Source organism: Mastigoproctus giganteus, chromosome 1 (assembly GCF_048544385.1).
Source record: "Mastigoproctus giganteus isolate SK-2022 chromosome 1, ASM4854438v1, whole genome shotgun sequence".
Classification (NCBI taxonomy): Eukaryota; Metazoa; Arthropoda; class Arachnida; order Uropygi; family Thelyphonidae; genus Mastigoproctus; species Mastigoproctus giganteus.
The window spans coordinates 32,512,108-32,529,287 of NC_143575.1; the positions used below are offsets into that span (position 1 = coordinate 32,512,108).

The 17,180-nt window shown below is 36.9% G+C and overlaps 1 protein-coding gene across 1 annotated transcript in view; it reads right to left on the bottom strand.

Moving 5' to 3' along the window:
* LOC150090689 (ecdysone receptor-like) overlaps positions 1-17,180 on the bottom strand; it is an 86,797-nt gene that overhangs the window by 55,065 nt on the left and 14,552 nt on the right. Inside the window, 1 exon segment of the mRNA XM_090372270.1 lies at positions 210-374. Coding sequence (XP_090228396.1) covers positions 210-374 — 165 coding nt within the window.

Below are 17,180 nucleotides of genomic sequence, written 5' to 3' on the forward strand. Positions count from 1 at the left end.
AGGGCCTTGCAAAAACCTTTTTAATGCGGGATGAAAACAAGAAAATGTTTGATTCTAGTGATTCTATATTCTTTATCCAAAGTCCTACTACATAGAAACATTCCACTGGTGCTGCTGTATTCATTAATTATTATTTTTAATAATTTCGGATAAGAATGCTCAAAAATATAAAAACAGGGAGAGAAAGAGACACTAATTAAATTACTCACCTTTACAGCCCTCGCAAGTTAGAGCATTGTAATGGTAACCGGATGCTCTATCACCACAAACTAGACATAATTCCTCCTGCTGTCTAGGTGCAGGACCTTTCTTCTTCTTATCATAGTCGTAACAACCATTCATTACACTACCGGGTGGACTCATGTCATCCTTATCTGGAAAATAAGAAACAGGTATAAATTGAATGTCCACTGCCATATAAGTTGTCGAAAAGATTGCATTCGAAGAATACAGTCTCTGAATACTTATTAACTATAATATTAATAATAAATTACGATTGTATGACTAATTATTATTTTATTATTTTTAATAATCAATGATAATAAAATGGTTTATCATAATTATTTCTCGTTATTTACAATTAACTTATATCAACTTTATATGACTGGTTCTTTATAAATTAATTATAGCCAAGTATTGGGTGATTTAAAGAGATAAACGCATCTATCGGTGCGCCATCTGTAATAAATAATAACTCCAGAAGATTCAGCCACTAACGAGGTACGTACTTGTACGCATTGAAGATGAGTTTATAAAAATCTGTACTGCAGTGAAATCATTATACTTATATATATATATATATATATATATATATATATATTTTTTTTTTTTTTTTTTTTTTACTTAAACCCAAAACACGAGAGGTATTAGAACCTATAGTACTTAGTACCGTGCTTGGGTTGGAGATTGAGAAGACGAAAGAAGATATTTGTTGACATTGGACTTGAACTTCTGTAGACTGTAATTTTCAGGAAATATGTATGAAGGAAGGTTGTTCCAGAATACGACAGTTGAATGAATAAACGAGGAAGATGAAAAGTTGGTTCTGTGAGTTTGAAGTTGGACAGTAAATGGATGTTGGCTGGTGGCGGCACGTGTTCGGACTGTTTTTAAAGAGAGAGCGGGAATTATAGAAGCCAATTCAGAAGAACAGTGCTCATGGAAGTATCTGTAGAAGAGGCATCCAGCAGAAACAGTACGTCTATGAGACAGCGAGTGGAGAGACTCTGTTAGAGATCATTAATTAACCTAACTGCCCTCTTCTAAATGCAATCAAGAAGCCTGAGAGAGGTTTTGGGGGCACCACCCCACATGTGGGAACAATATTCCATGGCAGGGCGAATTTGCGATTTGTACAGAGTGAGCAGCTGTTTGGAAGAAAAGTAAAGCCTAGAGCGAAAGAGAAAACCAAGTTTTTTAGATGCAGAGGAAGCAATATTTGTAATGTGCTTGTGCCAAGAGAGATTAGAAGTCAGGGTAATCCCCAAAACAGATATATCATTTTGCCTAGAAATCGGAGTGTCACTAAAGATAAGCATAGGAGCAGAAGAATCCTTTTTGCCAGATATAAGACAAGACTGAGTTTTAGAAGGGTTGAAATCGACTAAGTTGTCTTTGCCCCACTGGAGAATTACCTGAAGATCGGCATTTAAGGAATCGGTAGCAGATTTTCGAGAAGTTGAAGCTGATTGAGCAGGACAAGGTTTCTCAAAATGAAAAGTGGAATGCAATGTGCTATCATCGGCAAAACTATGAATAGGATTTCCAGTCAATGGAAGAAGGTCATTAATATGCAAGAGGAAAAGAGTGGGTGAAATAACTGAACCTTGGGGGACACAGGCATTAGTGGAAAAGTTAGAAGACCGAGAGCCATCTACCATCACCCTCAGTGAGCGATCAGAGAGAAAACTGGATAACCAATTACTAAAAACAGTTGGGAAACCATAAGATGGAAGCTTGTTTAGAAGACCTTTATGCCAAACACGATCGAAAGTCTTTGGGATGTCAAGAGCAACTACTTGTGTTTCATGGAACCTTTCCATTGAATTAGTCCATAAATGGGTAACATAAGCCAGAATATCACCAATGGATCGACACTGACGGAATCCACACTGGCGATCGTTGATCAGATGGAAGGTATCTAGGTAGTTTAAGAGTTGGCGGTTAATTGATTTCTCCATTACTTTAGAAAGAGTAGAATTAATTGCAATGGGACGATAAGAGGATGGAAGGGATTTATCACCATTTTTAGAAACTGGCTGGATATGAGCAAATTTCCAAGCAGAAGGAAAAACAAAACACCTTTGGAATAAGAAAGTGAAAAAAGGCGGCAAAGAACAGGAGTAAGTTCAGGAGCACAGGTTTTGAGAACAAGTGGAGAAATACCATCGGGACCTGGAGCTTTCTTAGCATCAAGATTCGTCAAAATCCTTCTGACATCCTTTTGATGGAAGACCACAGGAGGCATGGAGCGTGAATGCTGTGTTGAATGGAGCGTGTTGGGAATGGTGGGAGGTGTTTTACCAAGATCATTAATACACGAGTTGGAGGAAAATTGGGATGCTAGCAAGTCAGCTTTATCCTTGGCTGAAGTGTCAACAGAATCATCTGGTTTGGACAGAGGTGGGAGGTGGGATCAGAGATGGGCAAAAGTTGCGGCCAATAGCTTTGGCAAGAGACCAGAATGCTCGGCTACCATTAGGGCAAGAAGCAAGTTTTCTACACTTAGCCTGTTCAAACTAGTTCGGACTGATTGATAACTGCTTTACAATTGTTGCGAGCTTTGGTGTAGGCAGAAAATGAAACTGAAGAATTAGAAACAAGCCAATTACGATATGCAACATTCTTCTCTTGAACAGCCTTAGCACATTTATTGGAAAACTGAGGTTTAGATAAAGGACGAGATTTTAAAGTGGAGTGTGAGATAAAGGATTCTATTCCTGCAAGAATAATTTCACTCACACGATCTGAGCAAACGTTGACATCAGAAGTTTTGAAACAGTAATCCGACCAAGGAAAAGAAGAAAAGAAGTCTCGCAGGTCATCCCATTTTGCATTCTTGTAATGCCAAACAACACGAGGTTGGGAATAGCCATGAGATAAAGGTTCAATTGGAGAAGAGACAATCACCAAGTTGTGATCTGAAGTGCCTAAAGGACGTCTCACTTCGACCGTGTACTTTGAAGGGTTGTTTGTGAGAAAAAGATCAAGCGTATTGGCTGTATGATTAGGATTCTTGTAGGTAAATGAACAATCTGTGAAAGATCATTAGTAATTGCAAATGCCTCAGCATCTCGACCAGCTGGGTCGGTGTGACTAGAAAACAGAAGCCAGCTGGAGTTGTGAACATTAAAATCACCAAGGAAAATTACCTCACTGTTCGGAAAGTTGGACTGGAGAAAGTAAAGTTGCAAAGAGAGTAAGTCAAAGAGCTCCAAGTGATTAGTGGAGTTGGGAGAACGTTAGAGACAACAGATGAATTTGACACGAGGTAGAGACATTTTAAGCCAGAGAAGATCAAAGAGAGGAGATTCCCAATTGCCAAGTCTCTGACAAGGAATATCAGAACGAACATATGCACAAGTATCACCTTTGGGGCGAAAGGAATCATACAGCGTATAATTTGGGCATCTGAGATGAGCAGTGGTTGAATCAACTAATAACTGAGATTCTGTCAGAAAAAGTACATGGGGTTTGGCAGACTGCAAGTGGAAATGGACATCGTTGAGATTAGAATTGAGACCACGTATATTTGTGAAATGAATTAGGAAGTGCTTGGGAGGTTTAGATCTTTTCGCAGATAAGCTTGCTCTATTAGTTTGACAATTCATGGTGTATTCAATAGTAAGAAAAAGTGGGTGGGACATGCTGTATGAAGTAATGAAATTTTTGGATATGGCGTACACATGGTAAGAATATACCCAGATCCTTGACATAACGTGGCCTCGACAATGCTTCCCGCATACACACTACTCGGACTCCCTCCAGTCACTATCTGGCAGAGTAGAGGTAGCAAGATTATACACTAGCTGATCCGGAAGCCTCCTAGAGAGTTAGAGAGTTAGAGAGTTACCAATAGTTTCGGTCCGATGTATAACTAGCGGCCGGCCTGCGGACACCGTTTTAGAGTTATACCCTTGAAATGTAAGGAATATTGGATCTCGCCACGATGTTCATCCTAACCTCAAAAGTCATCAATCATACTGCATAATGTACTTAATATGCGAAGAATGAACTTAATGAGATTCTCCACTGTATTTGATTTCAATATTACCAAGAAATTGTATTACGAAGAAATTGTCGCATATATCACATATCTCATTGGACTTTGAACAAAATTAATGTTTCTTACAAGATAAGAGTTTTTGTGATTACAAATCAACTTAGACTAACAATATGGCATAAAATACATATGAACATTAAAAACTGTAATTTTAAATAGATTTGAATAATTATAAAATTGAAGGTTTCGATTAATAGGAAAGAGCAGTCACTGAAAGGTATCAGTTCTCGCTGAACAACTTTTAATAGGTAAGGAGGAGTTATAACATTCGGAAGAGAAAATATGCAAATATATTTTCTCTTCCGAATATCATAACTCCTCACACCGATTTTCCAGCGAAAATCGGTGCATGGAGCCAAGTTAGTCGTGTGAGTCGGAGTTCGCAATTTTGATTTTGCAGAATGAAAATGTAATTTTAAAGAGCAAAACATCATGCCTAGGATAGGCCCAATTCGGCCTTGCCCCAGAGAAAGGAAAAAAGTGAAGAGTAGTTATAATACTGAAAGGCAGATTTTAATAGTGAATAGCAGAATTGATGTGAGGAATATGAAAAAATGCAGCTGAAAAGAATAACTGTATAACAGTTATTCTGTCTCAGTCGACGCCAGGATCAAAATATAGCGTTCCATTGGACTGCCACCCGTTGTTTATTATGATCAGGACATACGTGTATTGAAATTGGCTAGTTGAGCTCATGTGTTCAGCTCTATTAGCCAGAAGAATTGAGAACTGGAGACGTGAAAATATAATGATCTGCAGAGAGAATTAAGTATTCTCATGTCAGACGATTCAAATTCAGGACGAATGGGTAAGAAAAAAAATGTAAATGGCCCAGCTGAACTGTCATAGATATTAAGAATTGTGTAAGAATTGACATAATTATAGTATGGAAAGGGTTAATGAGCCTTTTAATGGCGAGCTACTGCAACAAGATCTAGGAAAATTACGCCAATGGGCTGACAAATGGCAGTTGAAGGTTAACATTGACAAATGCAAGGTACTGCATATGGGTAGCAGTAACCTCAGACTAACTTATCACCCAGACTAAAACTGTGTGGTACTACACTCGGGGTAGTGGAGAATGAAAAAGACCTGGAGATAATTGTGCAGTCAGACGTGAAATTCTCTGGGCAGTGCAGACAAGTTGCCAGAATAGCTTATGGGGTTTTGTCAATGATATAGAACAGGGGTGGCCAACGAGTCGATCGCAGATTTAATTTCGGTCGATCACGACGAATTTTAAATATACAGTCATCCCTCGATTTGTGCCCCTTGTGCAATGAACTTTTTGCGATGGTAGATCGCGGCACATTTTGAAGGAAAAAAGTAGATCGCATCACAAATTAAGTTGGCCACTCCTGATATAGAGGAACTTTGCCAGCAGAGATAAGGAGGTGATTATCCCTTTGTATAAGGCCATGGTTATAAGGTCGCATCTTGAGTACTATATTCATGTCTGGAGGCCTCGGTTTAGGAAGGATGTAGATTAGCTGGAACGGCTGCCAAGAAAGGCAACCAGACTGGTGAAGGGAACAGAAAGGTGCTGTTATCTAGAAAGACTTCAGTTCTGCAGATTACAGCGTCTCGAGACTACGCACCTGCGGGGAGATCTGATTGAGGCGTTTAAAGCCTTGAATGGATTGAGTAAGCTAAATGTTAATGGCATTCTTCTACTTGCTGAGACTACACACATGAGGTGGCATAAATTCAAGTTGAGGAAGGATGGTTGCAAGATAGATGTGCGGAAGTTTGCCTTCAACCAGCAGATGGTTGATTGTTGGAACATGCTTCCATCTGTTGTTGTGGAAGTGGAAGGGTTGAATAAGTTCAAGGAAGAACTAGACAACTTCTTGGAGGATAGAAATGGGTGAACTGTAAGGTTTTTTTTTTTTTTTTTTAGCTTTTCCACAACGTGGCCGAGTTCGTCAGTCTCAGGAGAGGTCAGCATGATTTTTTCTCTTGGAAATTTAGGTCCAGTAAACAGGTTAATCTACCCCAGAATACAACTAATATATAGATATAATATCTACGGACATATATAATATATACAGACATTTCAGGTGACTTAGGCGAAATATGGCCTAATTCGCCTAAAACTCTACAACAAACAAAACAACCAACCTAACATTTGGTTAGAGGCTGATTTGACAGTACTTTATATTGGCAAGGTTTGACAGAGGTTATACAGACATATGGATTGGATTTTAAATTGGAAATACTCGCCTACTGGTTATAATTATAATCGTGTCCATTAAGAATTGCAGGTGTAAATTGACAGTCCATGAAAGCTTTAATAATAGGTATTAATGTTATTGGTTTAATTTAATTCAACATTATTGATTAAGAGGTGATTGTATGTTGAACTGTTAAAGTAAGATAGGCGAATTTTGAGATCACTAATTGTGGTTACATGTTATTAATTGAAGTTGCATTGCAGTGTTCATTAAATAGTAAAATATAGCTATAACAAAATGGGGCCACCAAAACCAACCATGCATCCGGCCAGAGATACCATTGCATGTTCTTGTATAAGCGGTGAAAACTGAGGTTTGAGAAAACTAACTGCGCCCCTGTGTACAAGAGGGTAAAGCGCAGTCCGATTCGGTTATTCTGGTACTGCTACTATCAGGTTTGTGTTCTTTGATTCACACACGAAATCGCTGTTTACTCTGGCCAGTGTAGGAGCTATTACTGTTCCCACACAGAAGTTTGTTAGAGTGCAAGAGTCCTCTAGTTTCGTTGCAGAAAGAAAGAGAGATTGGGGAAATTAAGATTTTTTTTTTTTTTTTTTTGGTCCCTAACAATCTAGTGATTACCTTGCGCTTCTCTGATAATTTAATTTTTGTTTTTTGTTCACTTATTGTGAGGTTGTTGAATTTTTATTCTGTATTTTTGATGGCTCTATTTATGAGACTACATGGATACCAATTGTCCCTTAGAGTGTGATAAATATGCAGCCTTATTTTATTTTAGAGGGCCTGACGTATACAGAGGCGACAAGCTCTAAAAAATCCTTTTAAAATTCCTATTTTGGTTCGTAGGAAGGTCATATTGCGCCGTATATATACAGTATATAATATGTCTTCTATAAATTGCATGTGTTCTGCGGTCGATTTGCTATTTGCTGGACGAAAAATCCCAATTTCCTGGAGAAAAACCGTACTACCTCGCCCAAGGCCGACAAACTCAGCCACGTTGTGAAAAAGACCCATAAAAACTCCTGGCGTCATCGAAGGATTCGAACTAGGGTCTTTTCTGCCTGAGTTCGAATTCTATCAACTGTGATACCGAAGAGGGTAATGGATGTGTAATGTAAATTTAAGGGTGAAAAGTCTTTTATCCTGTCCGATTTCAATTCTGAAGGAGATTGGGGGGGAGGCGGTTATTAATTAACTTGATTGATTAAATTGATTTAATTTAATTTTTATTTATTGATTTAATTGATTAAAGTTTTTGAGTTCTTGTTGTTCATCGGCCAAATCTCAAATCAACATACCGTATTTTTTTTATCTTTAATAAAAATTAAAACTAATAATTTAATGAAATTAAGTTAATATATTTAAGATAATTAATAGGAAACCAATCTGTATTTTAGTTTTGCAGTCACTGAAGAAGTGAGGGAGAAAAAAATCCGAGAAATATGATTTGTGGACTATTAAAATAGATTTAAAAGATTTTTACACAGGTAAGGTGCTTTAAATTCAAGTATTTTGAGCCGAAATTTATATTTGAACTGCATGTGCAACATGCAGTTCAAATATCTTATTAATGCCTCATCTAATTCAAACAAAATGTCAGGCATCGTTCTGTTTGAATTCAACATCCTGTTACTATAATCAATCTACAAAATTTGTACGTTCATCATGGAACATTGTTTTATGTTCATATAGATGAAGACAAGAAATAATAAAGTCGCCATTACGACTTTCTTTTAAATTATGCATGTACGTGTTGGTTGTTTGTTTGTAGGGTTTTAAGGGCATCAGCAACTTAGGCTATATTGTGCCATATATAATATGTCTGTAAATTGTGCATGTTCCGTGGCGGGTTTGCTGGATGAAAAAAAAAAAAACATTTTCCAGGAGAAAAGCCATGCTACCCCCGCCTGAGACCGATTAACTCGGCCACGTTGTCAAAAAAGGCCCATAAAATTTCTTCTCGTCATTGACGGGATTCAAACTAGAGTATTTTCCACCCGGTGTGGGGAAGACACGATTATACCAACTGTGCTACCCACGAGGCGTGTCTATGTGTGTGTATGTGTGCGCGCGTGCAGAAGTTTTCAGTTTACCTCCCTTGGAAACCTTAGCTTTTTTTCCTGTACGAGGGAGAAAGCTAAGGCATAACTACATTAGATCAATAATACACACGTTTTATTCTTGGAATAAATAAAATATTAACGAAACAGAACCGTTGCTACATTTTTATGGGACCCGATTCCATCATAGATACGCTGACGTGTCGACCTGTAGCAATAGTTTTGTCTATGTTGTTATAAATCCAAGCACGAGGCTCCTATTTAAGCGAGGCCGGTATGGCCTGCACCGCTGGTGACAGCTGTCAACAAACCAATAAAAATTATATAATTTAAATTGACAAAACTGACAAAAGTGTCTTATAAAATACGGGGTTATATACATATAGACACAAACTCCGTAAATGTATTATTATGAAAGCGTACATATAATTAAGCGTAACTGAAAGTTTTTTTGTTTCCTCCAGTCTTCAAACAGGTTCGTGGGCAGAAATTTTTTTCTATTGCAATAAAATGAAATCACTACAAAGACATTCAAATTACAAGAAATTCATTAGATGAAGATAAGAAATGGCGCCCCTAAAAATGACCAAATGCAGCACCAAAAATAGTCGCTTCTCCAGACTAGATATGCTGGTTACTTTACAAAAATCCACATAACATACTAATTCCTGCTACACCCTACAAAATGTACCGTTATCAACAAATCAAATTACTATATTAGGGTTACCCGTAAATGATTACATTAACCCGTATTCGTGTCTGTTTGCCTGTTTTGCTGGACGAAAAAAACCTCAGTTTCTGAGGGGAAAAAAACCTTGCTATCTACGCCTGAGACCGACTAACTCAGCCACGGAGTGAAAAAAGCCCACTAAAGTTCCTCACGTCATCGACGGGATTCGAACCCGGGCCTTTTCCACCCGGTGTGGGGAGGACGCGCAGACAACCGTTATCAACAGAGAGGTGGCACGGTAATGCAGCCCTTCAGATCCTCAATATTTGCAAACAACGGGTGGAATTGTTTTCCGGGAAGATTCCCTCTAGCTGCACCCCTGATCTTGAATATACGAGGGGGACGTTGAAACGTTTCTAGCCTCTTATAAAAGGCACGCCGGAAAGTTGTGAAAGCCCATTTCTTTTTCAACATAGTCCCCATCCCTTAAGTCAACACACTTTCTGGCACGATCTACTGGCTTTAGTAACCCGCTCAAATAAAATTCAGAAGATTTTGAAGTACTGTAGTTGTTGACTGCATCCATCACAGCATTGTCACTGTCGAATTTCTTTCTTTTCAAAACCTTTTTGAGATTTGGAAGTAGAAAATAGTTCGATGGAGTCAAATCCAATGAGTAGGGTGAATGCTGTAATAGCTGGAACCCACATTCACTCAGTGTTGCCTGAGTCACAAACGCTGTATGTTCCAATGAATTGGCTTGATGCAAGATGACTTCTTTGGCCAATTTCCCGCGCCTCTTGAGCTTCAATTATTCCTCATGGAAACGTCTCAGTCGGTTAGAATAATACTCGGCATTGATAGTGGCATCTCGTTCCAGGAAATTAACCACAATCATTCCTGCATCCCTGAAAACGGATTCCATGACTCCCAGCCGACTTTTGCAATCGAAACTTTTCAGGAGGGGGAGGAAGGTTCCACTGTTTCCTTTGTTGTTTTGTTTCAGGGCCGAAGTGGTGCACCCATGTTTCATCCATAGTGACAAATAACCCCCAAAACTGACTTTCATTATCTTCAAAATGCTGCACAGTCTCATGATACCTCATTCTTTCCCCCGTCTGATCTGCATTCAGTGCTTTAGGGACCCACCTGGAAGAAACCTTCCATTTCTAAAACATTCACCAAAATATCGTGAGCTAGCTCATAGGAGATGTTGATATTGTCTCGGTGTGCTTCAATGTTATTCTGCAGTCTTGCATGATCAGGTCATGAATGGCATCCACATTTTACAGGTGTCGACATGCTAACAGGCCTTCCACTGCGGGTGCATCTTCAACACTGTTTCTTCCACGCTTAAATTCTACAACCCAGTTTTTTGATCGTGGGTGGCGTATGAAGGACAAAATTCCCCTAATGTTTTCTGCATGCCTGACATCCAGGAATATCTTTCCTGGACACGTTCCCGTTAAATGAAGGTACGCAATGACTGTACAGTGTTTGATTCTCCCAAGAGCCGCCATCTTCATTCATCTTCTACACTTCAACGCCCTCTGTAAAAGAGAAGAATATAGTTATAAACCTGAAATTTTCTGTGAACGCACGAGAAGAGTCGTAGCATAGATTGGCAATATTGTCTTTCACGAAAATCTTTGCGATCCTATATTGAGTTAAAAACTTCTTTTCAACCCTACTTCGTGGGGTTGAAAAGTTTGTGTACCAGCCAAATAGATTTAAAAAGCAGGCATCTTGCTATATGTACTTGCAAAACTCTGTACACGCGTGTTTCCAACTCCATCACAGTTTGCTTTTGTAATTAATATCGTATACAAATAGTTTTGGACTGACTTTTTTACTTTTGAGTTGCACTTTTTCTATACTGAAAATGCTGACATTTAGTCAGTTAACTTTAATAGGTAAAAATCAGTTTCATAATTGAAAATGAATTTTCTTTCCAACCATTCCTGGAAACTGCAGTAGCAACAGGTATACTATTCTCTTTTAATCATTAATTTGATTGCATGATGCAACTGACCTTTGGAGAATAAAGTAAGACGTTTACAAAGAATTTTCAGTGCTATCTATTGTCGTATACCTGACTCCATATTTGTCTTCTTTATAGTCCTTTGTTTACACTCTCTGCTTACGTATTAATAAATTTCCCAAGTTTAAAGCCTCAACTCATATTTTTCGAGCCCAGAAAGAATATTCCTATAAAGAAAATCCTTCGGTCCTCGTAAAAAAATCATGAGCTGAATTCACTTTCATATGCTCCAGCACTGCAGTTTATGATTTAGTGCCATGGAAAAGCAGCCATGTTTCTCGTAATGCCAACCGGAGAAAGAAAATGGAACAGACGCGCGTAATGAGGAATAATTAGTAACCTAGCTGCAGGTTAGTAACGTTACTGTCCATTTACTATCATGCAACTAGATTTTTCCCCCCAGTCTTTCCTCCTTAATATTATTTATGAGATGTTACCTATGAGAAACACAAAAGTCCATATTTTTAAGTTCTGTTGTCCTTTAAAAGAACTCTGTATAGCTAATGTTCCTATTTCGCAGTTTAAGATTTTGATGTAAAATATCTCAATTATCCAGAAATATTTGTAATAAATATGGATATTTACGTCGATAAAGCAAATGAAGTTTATTACAGATGTCGCTGTACAGAAAATTTATTTATTTTTCAAATCTGATATTTGAAATGAAAATGTCAGTTTCAATTTGTCTTTCAAACTCAGTTCGCTATTCCAGATAAACAAAGTTAACAAATAATTATGTTTTTGATTATTTATTATATTTCAGTGGCTTCTTATTTGTTTATTGAATAAATAACAAATATTGTCCGACTATACGCTAGCACAGCACCAACTGATTTTTTCTCTTGTGAAGAGAAAAAATAGATTTTTTCTATTCTGTGAAACAGCCTAATTGAAGCAACCGGGGTGGCATCGTGTTGGCCAGAGTTCAACTTCTCTGGCAACATTTCCTCGCAAGAACGCTAGTTTTTACCATCAATAGCAAAATCACCTGCATCTTTAACTGTCTCTATCGATTTTTTCGTACTAAGAATATTGTCGCGTTAAAAATTAATATTAAACGCTATTCATTGCTTCAAATTGCCCGTTTTCTTTCTTGATAGGCAGTGTTAAAATTGTCCAGATGTGACGTCACATGTGTGGTAAATACACGAAAATGCCCGATCGAAGCAACCAAAATATATTTTAAATTTTAATTAAAATTGTAAATTGTCAAATTATAAATATATATAGTTGAGATAAATATCCAATTTTATCTCCATAATTGAAATTGAAATGTATTTGTTTTATTGGAAAATAATTGGAAAAGCAGGTGTTTTACGATAAGGAAAAGCAATTGCTCCTTTCCCCTGGGAGGAAGATCAAAGAAAGAAAGAAGAAAAAGAACTTTTACCGGGGTTAGCAAACAGCTTGAGTGTCTTAAGTTCGTCATCAAATTTCTGGCTACCAAAAAGTACAACAAACTTCAGTTTACGTTTCTTCGAAGTAATAATACTTACCAAGATGGTTACTACTGCTTTTAAATATAGTATACTGAGAATTAAATTACGGGCAGGCTAAATAGAGAAAGAGATTTTGCAATAATTCTGAGAATCTTAAAGTAAATCGGAAGAGAATCGACTTGACATCTCTATCCTTTCTTGGTAAGAGTACTACTGCTAACGTATGTACAAGTAATCCAAGAAGGTTATTAGCCCGATTTTAAATGTCCACAACTGAACCACTTGTTTCCTTTTTCGAAGAAAAATAAATAATAAATAATAATAAAAAAAAACTTTTTTTTTTTTAATCTTTTGGCTTTAAAAATATGAATATATATGCACCTGCATATTATAAAATGCCTAGCTCAGTGGTTCCCAACCGGTGTCTCGGCATATTGGTATGCCGCGAGATTAGGAAAAATTCCATTGAGTTCAATGGCAACCTCTATTTCGGTGTGCCGTTAATATTCGTGTTTTAACTTAAAGTGTGACTTGAGTGACAAAAGATTGGGAACCACCCTAGATATTTCACAGAGAAAAAATTAATTAAAAATATAAACTTGCTATTAAAAATAACATGTATAGGACATTAATGTACATATAAAAAATATATATTCCTTCGAAATTTATCTTGGTTTCAAGAAAGTACACGCGTTTTATCTTATCCATTCGCCATGCTGACTGGCCCAAAAAAAAAATTTCCGCGATTGTTTTATATAAAGCAGACATTACGAAACAAAATTAATGTTTTCTAGAAAGAGATATTACTTTTGCTGAAGTCATTTCGATATTGATTTACAGGTGGCTTTTAAACATGTCACAACCTTAATCTTACATAGGGGACGGGAAGTAATTTGATAGACTGCTTTTGTATAGATAACCAAAAATTATCCATAACTAAAGAAAAATAATACTCAGATAATTTAATAGGACAAAAAGAAGCCAGAAAGTAAAACTCTTGCTTCTTTATTAACCCAATTAAGATGTGTTCTTTTTTATATGTGAATCGTAAAATAAGTCATTCAATAATCAGATTAAAATGTTTTTCTGAGTCCTTTTCACTTATAACTTAGTCAGAATTGGTCGAAAGATCATTTTTTCATCCCGAAAAGAGACAAACTAACTTTTCATCATCATCATCAGCCATTTTTTAATCCACTGCAGGATGAAGGCCTCTCTCCAGCAACTTTTCACTTCCTTCTGTTTTGTACAATGGCCATTCATTTACTACCCACGAACTCGTGAATTTCATCTGTCCATCTCCGTCGTTGTCTTCCAGGTTTTCTTCTAGTTCTTCTTGGGTACCATTCTGTTATTTTCTTAGTCCATCTGTCATCATGTCTTGGAGCTATGTGTCCTGCTCAAGACTATTTTAGTTCTTTAGTTTTGATAAGAATGTCCTTTACTTGACTTTTCTGCCTAATCCATGTGTTTCTCTTCTGATCTAACAGTCTGATTCTTAATACAGTTCGTTCCTAACTTTTAGAACACGCCAAATTCAGAGAACGTTATAAGGTACAGGAAAACTCAGAAGATATCCGAGGCTTCAAAATCTTAATGCTTTCTTGACTTAATGCTGTCTATTGATAGTTTGTTAATTTACAAAATACAGTTATTCAACATGTGAACATTAAATTGTTTTTGTCTTCAAGTTGAACCATTCGTAATACATTTTGCAGCAATGGAAAAGAATTCATATTTTCCATCACTCCAAAAAATGGAAAATTTAAGAAGAAAAGTTCAAAATTCTAAAGGAATGTAAGTGCATCACCTGCACGGTTGCACCCCCCATTTGAGCGCCTCTGTATCTAAGAATTACTTATGTTGGACCTTACTGGAACCATAAAGTAAAACTGTGTGGGCTATACATCACAGTCTCTGTAACTATACTAAGGGGGAGTGGGGGGTTAAGGTGGAGTGAAAGGACCTAAGATCACGTGCCAAAGTATATACGCAATCCTAGAGTCTTGGGTTGCGCAAGAGTGCCCTGTGGGGGGCATCTTCAGGTGTGTCTCCGTATATCATGAGGTGGTTTGAGCAACTTGTGTATGTCTATGCTATATGCAAGACTGTGCTTCGGGCATAGAATGACCTGGCAAATGAATTGACACGGTACAGCCCCTTGAGCAACAGTAAGACAAAGAAAAGTGAGTCACCAAGACAGGTCTGAAAGATAAATAAATCTTAGGAGATGGAAATTTCTTTCCGAATTTCCAAGAGATACTGAAATGCCAAATTGTTTACTACATAGTAACCTGTAATTCTGGCACTCCGGTTAAAAACATTAAACCTGTATGTAATAGAGAATTACGTTATTAATAAAAAGTTAGTTAATGTACGCAGTGCGTGATATTTCAGGCGTCGTTAGTAAATGGTAATAATCCGTGATAATCCAAGACCATTTAGTCTCTGCGTATCCGGCCACAAAAAAATAATATCCGGTGCTTCAGCTGCAATATACAGTATATGGATAGCATAGGTAATGTGTATGTATAAAAAAAAAAAAAAAAGGTAATAATAAATGCCGGATTTTTACTGGTCTGATTTTAATTAAATTTAGCACGGCATGAGAAAAGAGGCAAATTTCAGGAAAACATATCGACTAGGATTCGAGTTATTACATGCAGACGGACAGACAGACAGATAGGCATAGTGAAGACAATAAGCACTTTACGCATATATGATAAAAATCTCTCTCTCTCTCTCTCTCTCTCTCTCTCTCTCTCTCTCTCTCTCTCTCTCTCCCCAGTGTTGTTACTTTCACAAAAAAAAAAAAAAAAAACAACCATAATCGTCTGCTTCTAAGTTGTTATAACCAGAAAAATAGATTATAGTCGTTCTGTGTCGGACTGTATATAAGCAGACATGCGCGTGACCTCATTATTACTACCTCTGCTGAAGTATAAAGCTGTAACTTATTAAAAATACTTGAAACAAAACCTAGGAAATACTAATTCTCAATTTCCTTAGTTTGATTTTGATTTTTATCACAAGGGCGACTAAGGCCATGATGCGCCCTTCCTTAGTTATAACCCACAACCTCTAAACCCACAACGAATCTCCCGAGATTTTAATCCTCTATATAAACAACGTTGGTGTTAGAAGATTTCTTTCATTCATATCACAGGAGGTGTTCTCTTTATCCGTGGGTGATTTTGACAAACAGGTGGTGGTTTTGGATTACACCGTTATCGGGTAGACGCTGCTCCATCGGACCTAATCTCAGTTCATCCATCTCAGATCTCTTTTCACACTTTATGTTTTTCGAGAGAGAGAGAGAGAGAGAGACATAAAAAATTAATATATAGCTACAAAGTAAACTCTAAAAACTGGGCGACGAGGAACTGCTTATATCATTTATTATTAATTAACTGTTTCTAAATTCAAGTTGTGTTGTAATTAATTTAGGTTCGTCAGTAATTCCTATAAGATAGCGGCATGGAATGGTAGATGTAGAAAAATTGGAAAATGTATTCTATGATTTAAATATTTCGACGCGACTGAAAAATTCGTTAATAATCTACTGTAATTGCTTTTATTTTTACGTTAACACTGACTGACTGCTAATTAAAAATTGTTTTCAAAATTTAAAAATAATGCAAAATAATGTAATTCACAGTATTTTGCTTTTTTTTTTTTTTTTTTTGTTTAATCAAGACACGACACGACAGTTTTTGTTTTTGTGAATATTTTTTGGTACTTTTCAGTTCACTTTATGGCCATTTTAAAATCTTTTCACTTGTGAAATATTAATTTTCATCAATTAAGAGTCAACTAAAAACCAAGACGGGTTTAAATCTAATTTAAATAATTGAAAATAATATATTAATGAAATAAAAAAGTTCTATTAATATGTGAAAGCGCCACAACTTATCCAAACGTTAATTTAGTGTTGCCTTGGCAACGCGAAATATACGCTTAATCGTCTGCTTTCTATGTATTTAACTGAACATTTGTTTTACTGAAATCTAGTTTTCTGCCATGTTTTTGTCTCTGTCCACGGTGACGGAAATAGATGTCTGCTTTTTTGTTATTATTTTGTGCCCATTTTACAGTTCGTTTCGGATACATCCTACATGTGGCCGAGTTGTGGTAACGATTTATTAAAATTGGATTTAACAGGAAATACCTTTTCTTATTTTTCCACCGTTTTTATTCTTTCTCCTTCCTTTTTCAACTTTCGTGCCTGTTGTTACTTGGGGATTGGTCATGCGATCTACATTCGTGTCTATCTGATTTTCCACTCGGACCGGTGAGGCCCAATTTACGACGGCGCGTGAAGTATGAATTGTCATGGGGGTTGTTCCAGTTCAGACAAATCGTGAACGATCGCAGACGATAATAGCAATGATGACACCATTAAAAAAGATTACTCTTCATATATTGGAATTTTAATTATACCCCGATCGTTGATGAATTACAGCGATAATACAGTATGTTACAAACAATCG